At 61.8% G+C, this 21,401-nt stretch overlaps 2 protein-coding genes and 2 non-coding genes across 6 annotated transcripts in view; 3 read left to right on the top strand and 1 right to left on the bottom strand.

The window, feature by feature from the left end:
- Positions 1-5,035: 5,035 nt before the first annotated feature.
- Positions 5,036-5,118, bottom strand: TRNAS-UGA. The gene has a single exon. It is a non-coding gene; the product is annotated as a tRNA-Ser (tRNA).
- A 1,658-nt stretch (positions 5,119-6,776) lies between these two features.
- TMEM107 (transmembrane protein 107) lies at positions 6,777-15,560 on the top strand. Of its 3 annotated transcripts, XM_045000110.1 has the most exons (6): positions 6,777-6,897; positions 8,097-8,223; positions 12,822-12,889; positions 13,136-13,236; positions 14,500-14,596; positions 14,685-15,560. In XM_045000110.1, the coding sequence occupies exons 2-6, from the start codon at positions 8,137-8,139 to the stop codon at positions 14,752-14,754; spliced, it is 423 nt and encodes a 140-aa protein (XP_044856045.1). In that variant the 5' UTR covers positions 6,777-6,897; positions 8,097-8,136; the 3' UTR covers positions 14,755-15,560. The 3 variants fall into 3 exon arrangements, with proteins under 3 accessions (XP_044856045.1, XP_044856047.1, XP_044856044.1); XM_045000109.1 differs by lacking the exons at positions 6,777-6,897; positions 14,500-14,596 and adding an exon at positions 14,221-14,317 and having other exon boundaries at positions 7,994-8,223; XM_045000112.1 differs by lacking the exons at positions 6,777-6,897; positions 13,136-13,236; positions 14,500-14,596 and having other exon boundaries at positions 7,990-8,223.
- A 3,274-nt stretch (positions 15,561-18,834) lies between these two features.
- Positions 18,835-18,963, top strand: LOC123356747. Its single transcript, XR_006575443.1, has one exon. It is a non-coding gene; the product is annotated as a U8 small nucleolar RNA (small nucleolar RNA).
- A 2,074-nt stretch (positions 18,964-21,037) lies between these two features.
- The window catches only part of LOC123356615 (aurora kinase C-like), a 64,837-nt gene continuing 64,473 nt past the window's right edge, over positions 21,038-21,401 (top strand). The window contains exon 1 of the mRNA XM_044999975.1: positions 21,038-21,247. The gene's annotated coding sequence lies outside the window, so the exon portion shown is untranslated. The remainder of the gene's footprint in view (positions 21,248-21,401) is intronic.

Consider the following 21,401-nt stretch of genomic DNA (forward strand, 5'->3'; position numbering starts at 1 on the left):
AAGCTGGATAGGAGTCAGCAGGGTGCCCTTGTTGCCAAGAAGGCCAACGGCATATTGGGCTGCATTAGTAGGAGCATTGCCAGCAGATCGAGGGACATGATTATTCCCCTCTACGCATCCCTGGTGAGGCCACACCTGGAGTATTGTGTCCAGTTTTGGGTCCCCCACTACAGAAGAATTGTGTACAAATTGGAGAGAGTCCAGCGGAGGGCAATGAAAATGATCACGGAGCTGGGGCACATGACTTATGAGGAGAGGCTGAGGGAACTGGGCTTGTTTAGCCTGCAGAAGAGAAGAATGAGGGGGGATTTGATAGCAGCCTTCAACTACCTGAAGGGGGTTCCAAAGAGGATGGACCTCGGCTGTTCTCAGTGGTGGCAGATGACAGAACAAGGAGCAATGGTCTCAAGTTGCAGTGCGGGAGGTCTAGGGTGGATATTAGGAAACACTATTTCCCTAGGAGGGTGGTGAAGCACTGGAATGGGTTCCCTAGGGAGGTGGTGGAATTTCCTTCCTTGGAGGTTTTTAAGGCCTGGCTTGACAAAGCCCTGGCTGGGATGATTTAGTCGGGGATTGGTCCTGCTTTCAGCAGGGGGTTTGGCTAGATACCGCCTGAGATCCCTTCCAACCCTGAAAGTCTCTGATTCTGTGGAGCACCCAGTATGTGACACCCTGCCATCTTCAGCACATTTGCTTCCCGAAACCCTGAATTCACCTGGAAGTATGTAGACTGAGGTCTTGGGCTGGCCACCCTGGGAGCCCTCGTGGTGACCCCAAGTACCTGCAGCCGTCTCTGTTTTCCAGCAATGCAGGTGGGTTAGGGGTCCGTTTGTTTTGTTTGGCTGTAAATGTCCAAAACAAAAATTGGCTTGTGGTTTGGCCTGGGATTATTTTATTATTTTTCAGAACTGTCAGGGACCAAACTTTCCCAGCATCCCACGGGCCTTGTTCTCTGCCAGTTTAGTCTCCCAAGGAGTTAGATATTTTTGCCTAGCTAAAATCTCTGGCTCAGATCAAGGCTAGCGAGGTGAAACTGACTAGCCAGGAAATCTGATCTAACAAACTCTGAAATCAGAACTCCAGAAAACAGGAATTCTCCCAGGGCTGGATTACCTGATAGGCAGACTAAGCATGTGCTTAGGGCACCAGCAAAGCAGGAGGCACCAAAAAATTAGATTTTTTTTTTTAAATTCGATGCTTTTTTTTTTTTGAAATATCAAATATCAAAGTAGTCATCATGGGAAAAATCAGAACTTTGTTAGACTTTCTTACACTCCACTCCACCCCCGTTTTTCTGTTCTCTTTGTATTACTTTTCCCCACCTAAAGCGGGGGGGGGGGGCGTCCTACCAACATAGATCGAAATAATGCGAGGAAATCAGATCCTGTCATGTATTGCAATAAATTTATGTTTTATTATTGATATATGCTTCTGAGTTATACGGACTTATTTCATTATTTTCTTATACATACAAATACATGCATCCGACGAAGTGGGGATTCACCCACGAAAGCTCATGCTTCAATACGTCTGTTAGTCTAGAAGGTGCCACCGGACTCTTTGTCGCATTTTTATACAAATAGTGTATGTTGTGTCTTTTTTTTTTAAGTGCAGATAACTGAGCTAAGAGGCAGGATGTTAAAGAATCCAGTTACTTTAGACATTTTTCTCTGCCTCAACACACCGACGGGCAGTTCTTAAAACGTATTTGGGCAATGATCGTGTGTTGAAATCTCTTTCTAATACTCGCTACAGTGGCAACAGTCCTGCAAGTGAATCAGGAAAAAACAAGCAAATGATGGCAGTACAACAGAAACAGCACTGAATCCTAGAGACAAATTTCACGTATCTACTTACTACGCTATAACCAATACACTTGTAGCTCGTATGAAGAGGAGAGGTGAAGGATACAAAGAAGTATAGATTTGCTTTTCTAAACGATATGGACTTATCTGACAAACACTATTCACAAGGTTCCCAAAAGCTAGTTGCCTCATACCCTGTTGACTTGAACGTGAATCTCTGTGGAGAAGGACGGCGGGTCCGCTGTTATATGCGCGCCAAGTTTAATGAAACAGGAAAAATGAAATTCAGTCACACTGATCTTCATGACACAATACTGAAAGACAGAATACACTGTGTCTTTCCAAATGTAGGGTCATAAACAGATAGCTAAGGGTTAATGTTTCTTTTACCTGTAAAGAGTTAAGAAGCTCAGTAAACCTGGCTGACACCTGACCAGAGGACCAATAAGGGGATAAGATACTTTCAAATCTTGGTGGAGGGAAGTCTTTTGTTTGTGCTCGTTGTTTGGGGGTTGTTCGCTCTTGGGACTAAGAGGGACCAGACGTCCATCCAGGCTCTCCAAATCTTTCTGAATCAGTCTCTCATGTTTCAAACTTGTAAGTAGCACAGGCAAGGCGTTTTAGTCTTATTTTTGTTTTCTCAACTTGTAAATGTTTATTTTTGCTAAGAGGATTTTACCTCTGTTTGCTGTAACTTTGAACCTAAGGCTAGAGGGGGTTTCTTCTGGGCTATATGAATCTGATTACCCTGTAAAGTATTTTCCATCCTGATTTTACAGAGAGAATTTTTACCTTTCTTTCTTTAATTAAAAGTTTTCTTTTTAAGAACCTGATTAATTTTTTCCTTGTGTTAAGATCCAAGGGGTTGGATCAGTGTTCACCAGGAACTTGGTGAAAAAGCCTCTCAAGGCTGCCCTGGCAGGGGAAGGTTTTGGGGGGACAGAAAGTGATCCAGACACTGAAATTTCTGGCTGGTGGCAGCGTTAACAGATCTAAGCTAGTAATTAAGCTTAGAAGTGTCCATGCAGGTCCCCACATCTGTACCCTAAAGTTCAGAGTGGGGGAGAAACCTTAACATGTAGAGATCGCACTATGTATTTTTCTAACATTGATGATTACGAACTGCTTCGCAGAACGCTCTTTTTCTCAGCTGAAAGGGCTAAGAAACCCTCAGAGAACAACAATGCGCCAGGACAGACATGATTCACTTTCCCTGTTGTGTATGGAAGCGGACATGCTTCGTCGAGTCAGCTTCGATGAACTTATTCAGAATTTTTCAATCAGAAGATCTAGACAGAAGCTATTTTAATTTCAACATACATGTAAGTTTTGTGTCATTTGGAAAAATAAAACGTTATTTTACGGTATAGTATTGTTTTTATTTTGAATTACATATAGGGGGCACCATAATCTTTTCAGTGCTTAAGGTCTCAATCCGGCCCTGTTTCCTCCCCAAACTTTCCAGGAAAATACTACCCTGGCCTACGCACCCCCATATGAAATGGGGTGCATGAATGCTTGGAAGCTTCATGGGGACATCCACCCCTAGCTTGTTTGCAGGGCCGAAACTATGTGTGTGCCTGTGACTTCAGAGGGAAGGTGGCTGGAGAAAGACAACCCAGGACCTGGAGGTTGAGGGAGGCTGGGTGGGGAGCTGGAAGCCGGCTACCTATGCTCAATGCTGCTCCCTGGAAAAAAAGATCTTGCCAGAGGTAAAACCAATGCAGGATGTAAGACTATAAGAACGGCCAGACTGGGTCAGACCAAAGGTCCGTGTAGCCCGGTATCCTGTCTTCCGACAGTGGCCAGTGCCAGGTGTTTCAGCAGGAATGAACAGAACAGGGCAATTACAGAGTGATCCACCCCATTGCCCATTCCCAGCGGCTAGGAAACCCACTCTGATTGCAAACGCACCTGCAGGTCCCTGCAGGGTGCAATGTCCCTGAAATAACTAAAGGCAAATCTCATAAGGCCGGCAGTCTAATATTCACTAGCAACGGTGGGTTGTATCAGTAGGACAAACGGTGCCATGGAAGGGAAAGGGCGACACCTTGAGGTGTCACCGAAAAGCCGCATCTTATTAAGATTTGTTAGTATTGATCAATCATGTTTTAAGAGCCCATTGGAGCATTTACTCTGACCTCCAGGCCAGTCCATTTCACCCAGCTACCCCTAGACTGACATTAGTTAGACCAAAGCATCTTATCTCTCAGGAGACGAAACTGGCAGAGAACAGGAGGGGCTGAGACAGACGGATGGGGAGGGCCCATCCTTCCTGACCCCCTGCAGGCAGCTGGCTGCAGCCCTGAAGCATGAGAGTGGATTGGAGTCGAGGGCTGAACGCCACGTCGCAAACATGGCGATCATACCGAGGGCAATGCAGGCAATTCTGTTCTTCCCCATGAGGGGGACTTGGCATGATTATCAACCACCGCTGCTGGACTTTAGTGAGGTCCATGGGTTCCTCCCGCCAGTCTGGCTAAGGGAAGGGCTTCTGCCGCAAGCCCTAATTCCTGACACCGCCGATGCCTCGCCCTCCATCCCACGTGCTGGCCCAAAGACTGGGGTGAGCGAAAGGGGAATTGGCACTTCTGATGCCACTGAAGTGACTCCTGATTTACACACGGGGGATCAGCCTCCCAGGCCCTGGCAGGGGGCAGGCGTCGCGGGGATCAGAACCCCTCTGGCTCTCTGTGCCGTGGGGCGAAGGGGGTCTCACTCCGGGTTGGACATCAGTGGCTGGGTCAGAGGCCAGTTCCAGCCCGCAGCTGCAGACCCAGCCTGGCATCTCCGCAGTACCTCTGCCCTGGCCTGTCGGCGGACACGTCCCTGCCGGTGTCCGGCTGGGGAGCCCACTCTGCAGGGATCAGGGATCTGGCACTGGGCTCATGTCCACAGATTGGCCCCGGGAGTAGGATCCCACCGGAGCCAGGGCCACCCCAAGTGGTGGGTTTTGGCTGGAGAGTCGATGATGGGTTTGTTGGGTGGAAGGAGCCCTGAGTCAGAGAGCGAGTCCTGAATGCTGACCACCCAGGGCCTGTCTCTGAGCGTTCAGGGATCCCCTAGCCAGCCCCGCTGAGAAATTTGGGGGTCATTCCCCTTGGCCACAGGACCCAGCAGTGCCACCCACCTGGCCAACCCCTCAGGCCCTTGCCTGGCATTTCACCCCCGAAAATGCCCCGAGCCAGTGAGATCTCTGGGCGTCGCCTCTCTGAGCAAAAGCAGCTAACCGCTGCGAGCAGGATTTGAACCTGCGCAGGGAATACCCCATTGGATTTCAAGTCCAATGCCTTAACCACTCGGCCATCGCAGCTGGGTAATGCCAGTTTCTCTCCTCCCTGCTGCAGAGTGTCTTTTCTGTGTGGGTGCAATGGGCATGTTATGGCTCAGAGCTCTGACTTTCTAAGCAGATACATTTCAGGACAGGGTAAGCAGGTAGGTAAATAGAGGGGTGTGTGAGCAGAGGGGTGCATAGACAGCGAGGATGGGGGTAGAAAGATTCTGTTCCTTAACCTTTACTTTACGAAAGCAACACGAGATGAGAAATAATTTTTTTTCCAGATTTCCCACCTCTGCCCGTAGTTTTAAGACTCAACCATTCTTCAAACGCCGTCAGCGAGAAGCACTTGCTAATCATGATGCTTCGTATGTTGATTGGAGCGTAGCCAGGTGTAAATCGTTTTGTCCAGCGATGATGGAAGGATACCTGCGTATCAGTTATTTTGCTCCTTGCTGATTGGTGGATACCTGGGTCTAAATCATTTTGCCTCTTGCTGATTGGAGGACACACGGATGTAAATAATTGTGTTCATTGCTGATTGGCAGATACCTGGGTTTAAATCACTTTACTGGTTGCTGATTGGCTGATACCTGTGTAGAAATCATTTTTTTCAGTCCCTGGTGAGCTACCTGGATCTAGAGCCTCAGAGGGAAACAGTTCCAGCTCCAGATGCAATAACAAAGCCCTCAGAGATGCCAGGGATCAAACCTGAGGCCTCATACATACACTCTACCACTGAGCTACCCCCACCCCCAACTATGTCCTACCCCTAGGAGAACTCCTCTCTATGCCTGGGTCTCAGCCCAGCTCCCCAAATCTATTCCCCCCACCCCATCCATCTGGGGCATTTGGCCTGAGGGTGAGGTCAGGACTGGACACGGGCCTGGAGTTAAGAGGGGCTGGACATAACATTGGAGAGGGGACAGATGAGGGGTGGGGAGGGGAGGTTCCTTGATGCCATGGGTGTGGGATTTGCCCTCATCAGACTGGAAGCCTTTAAGCCTCATGGATACCATATGGCCCTAGGAGGAGCTGGGACCTATATGGCCTTGGGGGAGGGGGTCCCTGTATTGCCCTGGGGAGGGGGAGTCCCTATATGTCCCATATGGCCCTGGGGGAGGGGGTCCCTTTCTATCTTATATGGTCCTGGGGGAGGGCGGTCCCTTATTGCTCTGGAGAGCTGGGGGTCCCTATTTGTCCCATATGGCCCTGGGGCAGATGGTCCCCTATTGCCCTGGAGAGGGGAGTCCCTATATATCCCTGGGGGAGGGGGTCCCTTATTGCCCTGGAGAGGTGGGGGTCCCTATTTGTCCCATATGGCCCTGGGGGAGATGATCCCCTATTGCCCTGGAGAGGGGAGTCCCTATATATCCCTGGGGGAGGGGGTCCCTTATTGCCCTGGAGAGGTGGGGGTCCCTATTTGTCCCATATGGCCCTGGGGGAGATGATCTCCTATTGCCCTGGGGAGGGGAGTCCCTATATATCCCTGGGGGAGAGGGTCCCTTATTGCCCTGGAGAGGTGGGGTCCCTATTTGTCCCATATGGCCCTGGGGGAGGGCTCAGCGCAGGGGGAAGGGGCCGCTGCCCTTCTCTCTGCCCTCAGCCAAGATGGCGGCGTAGGGCTCGGCGCCGCCGATCTCGCGAGATCTCCTCCGAACGCTCGGGCGCTCTCTCGCTCGCCCGCGCGCGCGCGGGGTGCGGCGAAGGGCGGGGCCGGGAGCTGCCGGGCCGTTGGTCGGTTGCCAGGGGCAACAACGGAGCCCCGGGCCTGAGCGCGAGAGAGACAGAGGCGGAGCGCGAGCCCGTTCGGGGGTGAGCGCGCGCGGGGCGGGGGGGTTCCAGGGGAGGGGGAGAGAGAGAGGGGGGGGGTTCCACGGGGGGGCTGGGGGAGGGGGAGTGTCTGTGGGGAGGCGGGGAGGGGGAGTGTCTGTGGGGGGCGGGGCTGGGGGGGTTCCATGAGGGGGGGCGTGGGACTGGGGGAGTCTCTATGGGGGGGCGGGGCTGGGGGGGTTCCATGGGGGGGCATGGGGGAGGGGGAGTTTCTGGGGGGGGTGGGGATGGGGGGTTATGGGGGAGGGGGAGGCTCTATGGGGGGCGGGGATGGGGGGTTCCATGAGGGGGGGCGTGGGGCTGGGGGAGTCGCTGGGGGGGCGGGGATGGGGGGTTCCGTGGGGGGGGCATGGGGGAGGGGGAGTCTCTATGGGGGCGGGGCTGGGGGGGTTCCACGAGGGGGGGGCATGGGGGAGGGGGAGTCTCTAGTGGGGGCGGGGATGGGGGGTTCCACGAGGGGGGGCATGGGGGAGGGGGAGACTCTGTGGGGGGGCGGGGATGCGGAGGTTCCACGAGGGGGGGTGAGGCTGGGGGAGGGGGAATCGCTATGTGGGGGCGGGAATGGGGGGTTTCACGAGGGGGGGGATGGGGGAGGAGAAGTCTCTATGGGGGGGACTTAGGGATGGAGGGGTTCCACGAGGGGAGGGATGGGGGAGATGGAGTCTCTGGTGGGGGCGGGGATGGGGGGTTCCATGAGAGGGGGCGTGGGGGAGTCTCTATGGGGAGGCGGGCATGGGGGGGTTCCACGAGTGGGGGAGATGGGGGAGGAGAAGTGTCTATGGGGGGGGACTTGGGGGATAGAGGGGTTCCATGAGGGGGGGAGGGGGAGGTTCCACGACAGGGGGTGAGGCTGGGGATGGGGGAGTCTCTATGTGGGGGCGGGGATGGGGAGGTTCCACGAGGGGGGGGTGCGGGGCTGGGGGAGGGGAAGTCTCTATGGTGGGCGGGAATGGGGGGGGTTCCACGAGGGGGGGGATGGGGGAGAGGGAGTCTCTGTGGGGGGGCGGGGATGGGAGGGTTCCATGAGGGGGGGGCGGGGATGGGGGAGGGGGTCTCCACAGGGTCGGCGGCGATGCGGGGAGGGGGACAATGGGAATTGGGGGGTTCCATGGGGGGCTGCGGTGGGGCCTGGTGCTGCCTTTGGTCACCCCAGCCTGACGCCTTTGCTCTCCCCCGGCCAGGCCCTGCCCAGAGGACCCTGCCAGTGGGGGGCGCCGGGCGATGGTGCTGGTCAGCGGCCTGGTGCCCGCCCGCTTCCTGACCCTCACGGCCCATCTCGTCATCGTCATCACCATCTTCTGGTCCCGGGTAAGAGACCCCGACGACGCCCACCCTGTGTGACACCCACGATCTTACACCCAGACAGCAGGGCCGCCCATCCACCCCGACGACACCCACGCTGTGTGACACCCACGATCTTACACCCAGACAGCATGGCCGCCCATCCACCCCGACGACGCCCACCCTGTGTGACACCCACGATCTTACACCCAGACAGCATGGCCGCCCATCCACCCCGACGACACCCACACTGTGTGACACCCACGATCTTACACCCAGACAGCATGGCCGCCCATCCACCCCGACGACACTCACGCTGTGTGACACCCACGATCTTACACCCAGACAGCATGGCCGCCCATCCACCCCGAGGACACCCATGCTGTGTGACACCCACGATCTTACACCCAGACAGCATGGCCGCCCATCCACCCCGACGACACCCACGCTGTGTGACACCCACGATCTTACACCCAGACAGCATGGCCGCCCATCCACCCCGACGACACCCATGCTGTGTGACACCCACGATCTTACTCCCAGACAGCATGGCCGCCCATCCACCCCGACGACACCCACGCTGTGTGACACCCACGATCTTACACCCAGACAGCATGGCCGCCCATCCACCCCGACGACACCCACGATCTTACACCCAGACAGCATGGCCGCCCATCCACCCCGACGACACCCACGCTGTGTGACACCCACGATCTTACACCCAGACAGCATGGCCGCCCATCCACCCCGACGACACCCACGCTGTGTGACACCCACGATCTTACACCCAGACAGCATGGCCGCCCATCCACCCCGACGACATCCACGATCTTACACCCAGACAGCATGGCCGCCCATCCACCCCGACGACACCCACGCTGTGTGACACCCACGATCTTACACCCAGACAGCATGGCCGCCCATCCACCCCGACGACACCCACGCTGTGTGACACCCACGATCTTACACCCAGACAGCATGGCCGCCCATCCACCCCGACGACACCCACGATCTTACACCCAGGCAGCATGGCCGCCCATCCACCCCGACGACACCCACGCTGTGTGACACCCACGATCTTACACCCAGACAGCATGGCCGCCCATCCACCCCGACGACACCCACGCTGTGTGACACCCACGATCTTACACCCAGACAGCATGGCCGCCCATCCACCCCGACGACACCCACGCTGTGTGACACCCACGATCTTACACCCAGACAGCATGGCCGCCCATCCACCCCGACGACACCCACCCTGTGTGACACCCACGATCTTACACCCAGACAGCATGGCCGCCCATCCACCCCGACGACACCCACGCTGTGTGACACCCACGATCTTACACCCAGACAGCATGGCCTCCCATCCACCCCGACGACACCCACGCTGTGTGACACCCACGATCTTACACCCAGACAGCATGGCCGCCCATCCACCCCGACGACACCCACGATCTTACACCCAGACAGCATGGCTGCCCATCCACCCCGACGACGCCCACCCTGTGTGACACCCACGATCTTACACCCAGACAGCATGGCCGCCCATCCACCCCGACGACACCCACGCTGTGTGACACCCACGATCTTACACCCAGACAGCATGGCCGCCCATCCACCCCGACGACACCCACGATCTTACACCCAGACAGCATGGCTGCCCATCCACCCCGACGACGCCCACCCTGTGTGACACCCACGATCTTACACCCAGACAGCATGGCCGCCCATCCACCCCGACGACACCCACCCTGTGTGTCACCCACGATCTTACACCCAGACAGCAGGGCCGCCCATCCACCCCGACGACACCCACGCTGTGTGACACCCACGATCTTACACCCAGACAGCATGGCCGCCCATCCACCCCGACGACACCCACCCTGTGTGACACCCACGATCTTACACCCAGACAGCATGGCCGCCCATCCACCCCGACGACGCCCACGCTGTGTGACACCCACGATCTTACACCCAGACAGCATGGCCGCCCATCCACCCCGACGACACCCACCCTGTGTGACACCCACGATCTTACACCCAGACAGCATGGCCGCCCATCCACCCCGACGACACCCACGCTGTGTGACACCCACGATCTTACACCCAGACAGCATGGCCGCCCATCCACCCCGACAACACCCACGCTGTGTGACACCCACGATCTTACACCCAGACAGCATGGCCGCCCATCCACCCCGACGACACCCACCCTGTGTGACACCCACGATCTTACACCCAGACAGCATGGCCGCCCATCCACCCCGACGACACCCACGCTGTATGACACCCACGATCTTACACCCAGACAGCATGCCCGCCCATCCACCCCAACGATGCACACCCCTGTGACACCCATGATCTTACACCCAGACAGCATGGCCGCCCATCCACCCCGACGACACCCACGCTGTATGACACCCACGATCTTACACCCAGACAGCATGGCCGCCCATCCACCCCGACGACACCCACGCTGTGTGACACCCACGATCTTACACCCAGACAGCATGGCCGCCCATCCACCCCGACGACACCCACCCTGTATGACACCCACGATCTTACACCCAGACAGCATGGCCGCCCATCCACCCCGACGACACCCACGCTGTGTGACACCCACGATCTTACACCCAGACAGCATGGCCGCCCATCCACCCCGACGACACCCACACTGTGTGACACCCACGATCTTACACCCAGACAGCATGGCCACCCATCCACCCTGACGACACCCACCCTGTGTGACACCCACGATCTTACACCCAGACAGCATGGCCGCCCATCCACCCCGACGACACCCACCCTGTGTGACACCCACGATCTTACACCCAGACAGCATGGCCGCCCATCCACCCCGACGACACCCACGCTGTATGACACCCACGATCTTACACCCAGACAGCATGGCCGCCCATCCACCCCGACGACACCCACTCTGTGTGACACCCACGATCTTACACCCAGACAGCATGGCCGCCCATCCACCCTGACGACACCCACCCTGTGTGACACCCACGATCTTACACCCAGACAGCATGGCCGCCCATCCACCCCGACGACACCCACCCTGTGTGACACCCACGATCTTACACCCAGACAGCATGGCCGCCCATCCACCCCGACGACACCCACGCTGTATGACACCCACGATCTTACACCCAGACAGCATGGCCGCCCATCCACCCCGACGACACCCACGCTGTGTGACACCCACGATCTTACACCCAGACAGCATGGCCGCCCATCCACCCCGACGACACCCACCCTGTGTGACACCCACGATCTTACACCCAGACAGCATGGCCGCCCATCCACCCCGATGACACCCACACTGTGTGACACCCACGATCTTACACCCAGACAGCATGGCCACCCATCCACCCCGACAACACCCACGCTGTGTGACACCCACGATCTTACACCCAGACAGCATGGCTGCCCATCCACCCCGACGACGCCCACCCTGTGTGACACCCACGATCTTACACCCAGACAGCATGGCCGCCCATCCACCCCGACGACACCCACCCTGTGTGACACCCACGATCTTACACCCAGACAGCATGGCCGCCCATCCACCCCGACGACACCCACCCTGTATGACACCCACGATCTTACACCCAGACAGCAGGGCCGCCCATCCACCCCGACGACACCCACGCTGTGTGACACCCACGATCTTACACCCAGACAGCATGGCCGCCCATCCACCCCGACGACACCCACGCTGTGTGACACCCACGATCTTACACCCAGACAGCATGGCCGCCCATCCACCCCGACGACACCCACCCTGTGTGACACCCACGATCTTACACCCAGACAGCATGGCCGCCCATCCACCCCGATGACACCCACACTGTGTGACACCCACGATCTTACACCCAGACAGCATGGCCGCCCATCCACCCCGACGACACCCACGATCTTACACCCAGACAGCATGGCCGCCCATCCACCCCGACGACACCCACGCTGTATGACACCCACGATCTTACACCCAGACAGCATGCCCACCCATCCACCCCAACGACACCCACGCTGTGTGACACCCACGATCTTACACCCAGACAGCATGGCCACCCATCCACCCCGACAACACCCACGCTGTATGACACCCACGATCTTACACCCAGACAGCATGGCCGCCCATCCACCCCGACGACACCCACCCTGTGTGACACCCACGATCTTACACCCAGACAGCATGGCCGCCCATCCACCCCAACGATGCACACCCCTGTGACACCCATGATCTACGCACATAAAGCATGCCTGCCCATCCACCCCGACGTCGCCCACGCTATATGACACCCACGATCTTACACCCAGAGGGGGCTGGGAGCCAGGACTCCTGGGTTCTCCCCCCGGCTCTGGGAGGGGAGTGGGGGCTGGTGGTGAGAGCAGGGGGGCTGGGAGCCAGGACTCCTGGGTTCTCTCCCCGGCTCTGGGAGGGGAGTGGGGGCTAGTGGTTAGAGCAGGGGGGCTGGGAGCCAGAACAGCCTCCTTTCCCCTGCCTGTGCTCTGCCCCCGACTCTGCCCCAGCCCACCCTCCCCTGAGTGGCGCGCCCAGGGCGCTGCCGCCTGCAGGGCTGATCTCGCTGCCCCCTGTCTTCCAGGACAAGAATGTCCTCGCCTCGCTGCCCCTGCAGTACAGCCCGCAGCAGTACCAGCGCCAGGACCTGGAGTGAGTCAGCCAGGGCCTGGGGGGACACCGGGGGGGCACCTGGGAGGAGGATGGGCCCAGCAGGGCGTGGCGGGGGGGGGATGCTGGCACTGCGGAGGGGGCAGAAGTGGGCTCCGAGAGGGGGGAGGCGTGAGATTGCCGGGGGCTGGGCCCGTGGGGAGAAGGGGGGTGGCGGACGGGCCTGGCGGGGTTGCGCCCGCCCCCGGCCCGGGCCCGTGTAACCCCGTGTCTCCCGTCCGAGCCCAGGCTGGTGGTGGCCCTGGCGGTGACGTTGGGCCTGTTCGCCGTGGAGCTGGCCGGCTTCCTGGCCGGGGTGTCCATGTTCAACAAGACGCAGAGTCTGCTCTGTATCCTTCTGCCCTGCCCCCCCCGACGGGGGGTCACAGCATCCCCCCCCACAGCACGACTGTCGTCCCCAGGGGGCGCCCCCTCTGGGCTGCACTTGCTGTCTGGGGTGGGGCGGGGGGATGAGGCATGGGGCCTGTCCCCTCTAGGGGGCACTGGCTCCCACCGGGCCCAGGGCAGGGACTGGCTGGCTCAGGGGGGCAGGGAATGGGGCAGGGGCCTGTCCCCTCTACGGGGCGCTGGCTCCCACCGGCCCCAGGGCGGGGACTGGCTGGCTCAGGGGGGGCAGGGAATGGGGCAGGGGCCTGTCCCCTCTACAGGGCACTGGCTCCCACCGGGCCCAGGGCAGGGACTGGCTGGCTCAGGGGGGCAGGGAATGGGGCAGGGGCCTGTCCCCTCTATGGGGCGCTGGCTCCCACCGGGCCCAGGGCAGGGACTGGCTGGCTCAGGGGGGCAGGGAATGGGGCAGGGGCCTGTCCCCTCTAGGGGGTGCCGGCTCCCATCTGGTCCCAGTGCAGGGACTGGCTGGCTCAGGGGGGCGGGGAATGGGGTCCCCTGTAGGGGGCACTGGCTCCCACCCGGCCCCAGGGCGGGGACTGGCTGGCTATGGGGGGCGGGGAATGGGGCAGGGGCCTGTCCCCTCTAGGGGGCACCAGCTCCCATTTGGTACCAGTGCAGGGACTGGCTGGCTCCGGGGGGCGGGGAATGGGGCAGGGGCCTGTCCCCTCTGGGGGGCGCCGGCTCCCACCCGGCCCCAGGGCGGGGACTGGCTGGCTCCGGGGGGCGGGGAATGGGGAGGAGGGGGTTTCACTCAGCGAACCCCAAAAGATCCCCCTGGTTAGCACTGTTGGCATCCACAGTGGAGACTCCAGGGCCTGGATGGGTCTGGGAGAGAGGGGACTGGGGCAGCCCCCCGCTCCCCCCAGCTGCATCTGCCCCCCCACATCGGTCCCCGTTGTTGGTCCCTGACTCCGCTCCCACCCCAGCCATCGGGGCCCACACCGCCGCCGCCGTGGCCCTCCTCTTCTTCCTCTTCGACCAGTGGGACAGCAGCCTCTACTGGGGGATCTTTGCCCTCTGCAGGTCAGTGGCGCCCCCTGCAGGAGCCGCAGCCCCTCCCCTCTGCACCAGGGTGAGCAGGCAGCAAGGGGGAGACGTCGGGACACGGGGTGGGGGGGTCATAGGAGCCTAGATAAGAAAAAGACCCAAAAATCAGGTGCCTGTTCTCTCCACGACGGGTTATTTTCCTGACGGCTCCTCCCCAGCGCTGGCCGCGCACTGCAGCGCCTCCGTCTCTCTCTCCTTCTTTGTCGTGGAGCGCTGGGAGAGCGCCACCTACTGGTACATTCTGGCCTTCTGCAGGTAGCTGCGCCCGAGGGGGCGGGGCGGGGTGGGCCCCTCGGGAACGTCCTGCCCCTGGCACTGACCCCGCCTGCCCTTGTGCCCCCAGCGCCCTGCCCGCTGCCTTCGAGATCCTGCTCTTCGTGTCCGTCTTCGGGTTCAAGAGGAAGCCCCTGTGAGCCGGAGCCGGGCCCCCCGGGAGGTCTGTACCACTGGCCCCACGGGCTCCAAGCCGGGGGGTGGATACGCCGGACAGGGAGCTCACCACTGCCTGCCGCTGCTCCTCAGCCCTACGGACCCGGCGCTGGACGGGGGCAGCTGGTGATGGGGTGGCTGCATGGGGCAGTCAGGCCCTGGGGCTCTGCCTCTAGGGTGCGGGCTGAGTTAGCCCCATAGGAGCCTGCAGTGGCCTTCACCAGGACACCCCAGTGGCAGCAGACGGTACTGCATCCTGTGTCAGTCCCATTGCAACCTGCAGCGCCCCCCCCAGGAGACCCCCAGGGGCAACAGGTGGCACTGCACTCAGTGTCAGTCCCATAGCAACCTGCAGTGCCCCCCCAGGAGGCCCCCAGGGGCAACAGGCGGTACTGCACCCTGCGTCAGTCCCATTGCAACCTGCAGTGCCCCCCCAGGAGACCCCCAGGGGCAACAGACAGCACTGCACTCTGCGTCAGTCCCATAGTAACCTGCAGTGCCCCCCCCAGGAGACCCCCAGGGGCAACAGGCGGCACTGCACTCTGCGTCAGTCCCATTGCAACCTGCAGTGCCCCCCCAGGAGGCCCCCAGGGGCAACAGGCGGCACTGCACCCTGCGTCAGTCCCATAGTAACCTGTAGTGCCCCCCAGGAGACCCCCAGGGGCAACAGGCGGCACTGCACCCTGTGTCAGTCCCATTGCAACCTGCAGCGTCCTCCCAGGAGACCCCCAGGGGCAACAGGCGGTACTGCACTCTGCGTCAGTCCCATAGCAACCTGCAGCGCCCCCCCCAGGAGACCCCCAGGGGCAACAGGCGGCACTGCACCCTGTGTCAGTCCCATTGCAACCTGCAGCGTCCTCCCAGGAGACCCCCAGGGGCAACAGGCGGTACTGCACTCTGCGTCAGTCCCATAGCAACCTGCAGCCCCCCCAGGAGACCCCCAGGGGCAACAGGCGGCACTGCACTCAGTGTCAGTCCCATAGCAACCTGCAGTGCCCCCCCAGGAGGCCCCCAGGGGCAACAGGCGGTACTGCACCCTGTGTCAGTCCCATAGCAAGCTGCAGCGCCCTTCAGGGGCAACAGGCGGCACTGCACTCTGCGTCAGTCCCATAGCAGCCTGCAGGTCCCCCCCAGGAGACACCGGGGGGCAACAGGCAACACTGCACTCTGCGTCAGTCCCATAGCAGCCTGCAGTGCCCCCCCAGGAGGCCCCCCAGGGACAACAGGCGGCACTGCACCCTGCGTCAGTCCCATAGCAACCTGCAGTGCCCCCCCCCAGGAGACACCCAGGGGCAACAGGCGGTACTGCACCCTGTCTCAGTCCCATAGCAACCTGCAGCACCCCCCAGGAGACCCCCAGGGGCAACAGGCGGCACTGCACTCTGCGTCAGTCCCATAGCAACCTGCAGCGCCCCCCAGGACACCCCAGTGGCAGCAGGAGATCCTGCCCCCTGCATCATTCCCATGGGCCCTTGCAGCGCCCTCCAGTGGCAGCCGGCAGGACTGCACTTGGCACAGCCCCACTGCACAGCGGTGATAGGCTCAGTGGGGCAGAGCCCCTAAGGAGCAGCTGACGCGGCGAGGGAGAAGAATTATTCCTCTGTTTCTACCAGCGGCTCCCCCTGTGGCTGTGTGTCCCCCACCCCGGGAGCCCGCCCTGCCCCCGTGAATAAAGCTGGCGTTTCGAACGAGCTGGGGTCTGTCCCCGTCTGCTCCCCCCTCCCCATGGGCTGGGGGGCAGAACGCACACGGTGGGGGGCTTTGGGGGTGATCCCATGAGAAGGGGGCTGATTTGGCAGGGGGCGCCCTCCCCTCACAGTCACTGCTGGCCCCGGGGGGGCTGTGCGTCCGGCTTGAGGGGCAAACGCAGTGCAGGCATTGGGGGGGCTGCGGGTCGGGAGTGAGGGGCACCGGCAGAGCTGGGGGGGGCAGGGCTGGGCTGGCGGGGGCTGTGGGTCGGGAGTGAGGGGCACCGGCAGAGCTGGGGGGGGCAGGGCTGGGCTAGCAGGGGCTGTGGGTCGGGAGTGAGGGGCACTGGCAGGGCTGGGGGGGGCAGGGCTGGGGTGGGGGCAGGAGGCTGCGGGTCGGGAGTGAGGGGCACCGGCAGAGCTGGGGGGGGGGCAGGGGCTGCGGGTCGGGAGTGAGGGGCACTGGCAGAGCTGGGGGGGGGGCAGGGCCGGGCTGGCAGGGGGCTGCAGGTCGGGAGTGAGGGGCACCGGCAGAGCTGGGGGGGAGGGGCTGCGGGTCGGGAGTGAGGGGCACCGGCAGAGCGGGGGGGGGGGCAGGGCCAGGCTGGCAGGGGGCTGCAGGTCGGGAGTGAGGGGCACCGGCAGAGCTGGGGGGGAGGGGCTGCGGGTCGGGAGTGAGGGGCACCGGCAGGGCTGGGGGGGCAGGGGCTGCGGGTCGGGAGTGAGGGGCACCGGCAGAGGGGGGGGGGGGGGGCTGCGGGTCGGGAGTGAGGGGCACCGGCAGAGCTGGGGGGGGCAGGGGCTGCGGGTCGGGAGTGAGGGGCACCGGCAAAGCTGGGGGGGCCGGGGGCTGCGGGTCGGGAGTGAGGGGCACCGGCAGAGCTGGGGGGGGAGGGGCTGTGGGTCGGGAGTGAGGGGCACCGGCAGAGCTGGGGGGGGAGGGGCTGCGGGGCGGGAGTGAGGGGCACCGGGGGGCAGGGCCGGGCTGGCAGGGGCTGCGGGTCGGGAGTGAGGGGCACCGGCAGAGCTGGGGGGGGAGGGGCTGCGGGTCGGGAGAGAGGGGCACCGGGGGGCAGGGCCGGGCTGGCAGGGGCTGCGGGTCGGGAGTGAGGGGCACCGGCAGAGCTGGGGGGCAGGGCTGGACCGGCAGGGGCTGCGGGTCGGGAGTGAGGGGCACCGGCAGAGCTGGGGGGAGCTCAGGGCCGGGCTGGCAGGGGCTGCGGGTCGGGAGTGAGGGGCACCGGCAGGGCTGGGGGGGCAGGGTTGGGCCGGCAGGGGCTGCGGGTCGGGAGTGAGGGGCACCGGCAGAGCTGGGTGGCTGACTGAATATATGGGGCTTATGCCCCCCACCGCCCCAGGCACTGTTGGGTCTGTCCCCCCCCCCCCCGCCCCACCTGGGCATAGTGGTGAGACCCCTGGGGAGCCGAGCGGGGGTCTCCCTGGGGTGGGGGGTCAGGAGCTGGGAGTGGGCTGATTGGGGGGAGGGGCCGCTCAGACCCAAGGATTGTCCCCACCTCGGGGGTGGAGCTGGGGGGGCTCCCCAGTATCCCCCCCCCCTTATGAGTAAACCACAAACCCCTCAGCCCCACCCCCCTCCCTCCGTCCCCCCACGTCCCTCCCTTCCCCCCACCCATCCATCCATCCTCACACATCTCTGCCCCCCCAATTCATCCACCCCCCAAAACCCTCCCGGGGGGGGGGGCGTCACTCTGACGCCCGGCGAGCCGTGCCGAGAAACACCCCCTGCGCTTGTCCTTAAAGGGCCAGTGCTCACACTGCTCCCCCCACACACACACAACACACACTCCCTGCAGCCCGGTGCCCCGGTGTGACACGCGTGTGATGGGGCTCAGGCCTGCCCCCCACCCACCAGCAAGGAGGCCCGAGACTGGGGGGAAGGGCGGCTCTGCCGCTGCCCCAGAGCCCCATGGGAGATTGGGGGGGGGCTGCAAACCCGGCTGTGCAGAACGAGCAGAGTGGGAGCGGGGGGGCTCCGTTCACACACAACTGCAAATCCGATTGCCTGTCTATTTGGGTAGCTACGGTCAGAGCCCTGACGCCGCGGCTACAAAAAGCCGCACGCCCCTCTTTCCTGAGACATACGGTGGCTACCGGCTCGCGGCGTATGCAAATATGCGCCGGCTCGCGGCGTATGCAAATATGCGCCGTGGGGCATTGTGGGAGGAAAGGACGGGGCCGGTCATGCGCCGCCTTTTGCCATCCGGGGCCCCAGCGGAGCCCCTCGGGGGGGTGGCGGGGCGGGGCAGGACCAGCGATGAGAAGGGGGGGTCTCCCCCCGGGTGGAATTGGGGCGCTCACCCTGAGCTGGGCAGCAGTGGGCGGGCGCTGGGTCCCGGCGGCGGGCCGAGGGCTGTATCGTCAGTGAGGTACATCCTTACCTGTTCCCCCGCCGGGGGGCAGCACATGATGATCGGAGAGCGCATGAGACGTGATTAGAGTCTCCGCGGCCGCGGTCCGCAACGCCGCGGCTCGCTCCTGTCTGAACCTCACTGGCGGCCCCGCTCTGTGGGGCGGGGCTGGGGGGTCGCTGGGACGGGGACCCGATGCGGGTCCTCCGAGCGGCTCGGGGTAGGTTTCTTGTATTGTTAAAAGGGGTTAAGTTGTGATTAAAATTAGTGTAGTACCGACGAGTTGTGCGTACACCTGTTTTCCTACTGTTGTAGTGTTACAGGTTTAGGCTGTTCCTTTGCAGTATTGCAGGCCAGCGTTATAATGTTACAGTCACAATTGACTCCTTTGCAATGGTGGGGGGCATAGTTACAGTCAGAATCTATTCCTTTGCACCAGTGGGGGGGACAACGTTGTAAAGTTACAGTCACAACCTACCTGCTTGCAATAGCGGGGCATGATGCTGTAATGTTACAGTCGCAATCTAGCTGTTTGCAATAGCAGGGGACAACATTGTAAAGTTACAGTCACAACCTACTTGCTTGCAGTAGCGTGGGACAATGCTGTAATGTTACAGTCACAATCTAGCTGCTTGCAATAGTGGGGGACAACGTTGTAAAGTTACAGTCACAACCTACTTGCTTGCAATAGCGGGGGACAACGTTGTAAAGTTACAGTCGCAACCTACCTGCTTGCAATAGCGGGGGACAACGCTGTAATTAGCCTGTTGCAATGACGTTACAATCACAGTGCAACGTTATAACGTTACGGTCACGATCGAGCCCCCTGCCCTAGTGGGGGACCACGTTACAGTCACCCGCTGTCACTCGCAATAGAGGCGAATGACATTAGAAGCACATTTGCAGCGGCAGCATAAGCCACCGGAGAGGTGAATAACATGACAGGGCGTGTTTGCAGCGTTGGCGAGCGGGATAAAAGGAAGGGGGGACTGTTGGGCCTGGAAAAGAGACGACGGCCGGAGTGGGTAGGAGATCGACAAGCGTTCGTCACCCCTTCGCACAACCCCCGGCCAGCCAGGGGTCACCCGCTGACCCGGCCGGCAGCGGTTGACAACCAAGCGCGTTGTTAACCTGCGGAACTCCTTGCCACTGGATGTGGGCGAAAGCTGGAAGCCACAGGGCCAGCTGGTGGCTATGAGCCAAGCCGGCCGGGGACGCAGCCCCGTGCTCCGGCTGTCCCTGGGCCCCCTGGCTCCGAGCCCAGCCCCCCAACGCCCTGGTGCCAGGGTGAGGGACTCCAGGGGGGCGGGACCAGCTCCATCCTTGCTGCTCTGATTGGCTGAGAGTTTGCAGCGGCTCTTCCCTGGGATTGGCCGGATCCAGCCCACTGTCTTGCTTGTGATTGGCTGGGCCTTGCCCCCTCTCTCTGCCTCTTCCCTCTGATTGGCCGGCTCCTTCCTTTTTTTTCTTGCTCCCCTATGATGACATCTCTTCCCTCTCATTGGCTGAGGGAGGTGCCTCTCATCATCCCCGATTGGCTGGGCGCCTCCCCTACGAGCTGGCTGCCCTCCCCCCTTCCGTGATTGGCTGGGCTCTGCCTCTTCGCTCGTGATTGGCTGGGCTCCGCCCTCTGTTCCCGGGCTGAAGCCGGGACCCCTCACAAAATGGCGGGGGCGCCACGCCTCCCTTCTCTGATTGGCCGCGGCCCGGAGTGATTGACAGGAACCTCCTTTTGTTAATCTTAACGGCGCCGGCACGAGCCCCGCCCGCTCCCCAGTGACGTTGCAACAGACGCGAGGGCAGCAGCGGCGCGCGGCTGCCCGGCTCACAACCCCGCCCCCACCGTCGCGCGAGCCTGCCCAGGCGCAGTGTTCGCCGGGGAGGGGACACGGGGCCTAGCAGAGCCAATGAGAGGACGGCCAGGCCCGGCCAGCCAATAGCGAACTAGCGGGAGGAGACGGGCGTGCTGTGCCAACCAATGAGAGGGAGCAGGAGGGGAGGAGACTGGCGCGGCGGCCAATGGGATGGTTGGGGGGGCGGGCTCGGTCGCCAATGGGAAGTCTGAGGGGGAGGGGGTCGGCCGGGGTCGGTATCCAATGGCAGGGCGGAAGGAGGGGCTGGGGGCGGAGTCTGTCGGGACCGGTGACCAATAGCAGGGCGGGGGGGGCGGAGTCGTCCGAATGTGGCGCGGAACGGCGGGGCGGGACCGGCTGACTCTAGCCCCGCCCCCCCCTTCGCCCGACCGCCCAATGAGCGGCCGGGAGCGTTTTTGAACCGCAAGTCGAGGCCCCCGATTGGCCGAACCGCCCCCGGCTGGGCGCCGCCGGTCTCCGCCATTGGCCGGTGCCCTGAGAGCGCGCGGCCTGTCAGCGCCCGCGGGAGGCCGGCTGGGCAGAGCGAGCGGAGCGCGCGAGCCCCGGGTAGGTGCCGGGGGGGGGGCGTTATGAGGGGCTGGGGGGTTATGGTGGGGGGCGGGGCTGGGAGTTATGAGGGGCTGGGGGGTTATGGTGGGGGGCGGGGCTGGGAGTTATGAGGGGCTGGGGGGTTATAAGGATGTGAGGGGCTGGAGGAGCT

The sequence above is a fragment of the Mauremys mutica genome, chromosome 26 (genome assembly GCF_020497125.1).
Source record: "Mauremys mutica isolate MM-2020 ecotype Southern chromosome 26, ASM2049712v1, whole genome shotgun sequence".
In the NCBI taxonomy this organism is placed as follows: Eukaryota; Metazoa; Chordata; order Testudines; family Geoemydidae; genus Mauremys; species Mauremys mutica.

Excerpts from the sequence above, each read along its gene's own strand:
- TMEM107 (XM_045000110.1), top strand. The coding sequence starts at position 8,137 with ATGGTGCTGGTCAGCGGCCTGGTGCCCGCCCGCTTCCTGACCCTCACG. Across the intron at positions 12,890-13,135 it reads TACCAGCGCCAGGACCTGGA|GCTGGTGGTGGCCCTGGCGG; the intron begins GTGAGTCAGCCA and ends GTCCGAGCCCAG. Across the intron at positions 14,597-14,684 it reads TACATTCTGGCCTTCTGCAG|CGCCCTGCCCGCTGCCTTCG; the intron begins GTAGCTGCGCCC and ends TTGTGCCCCCAG.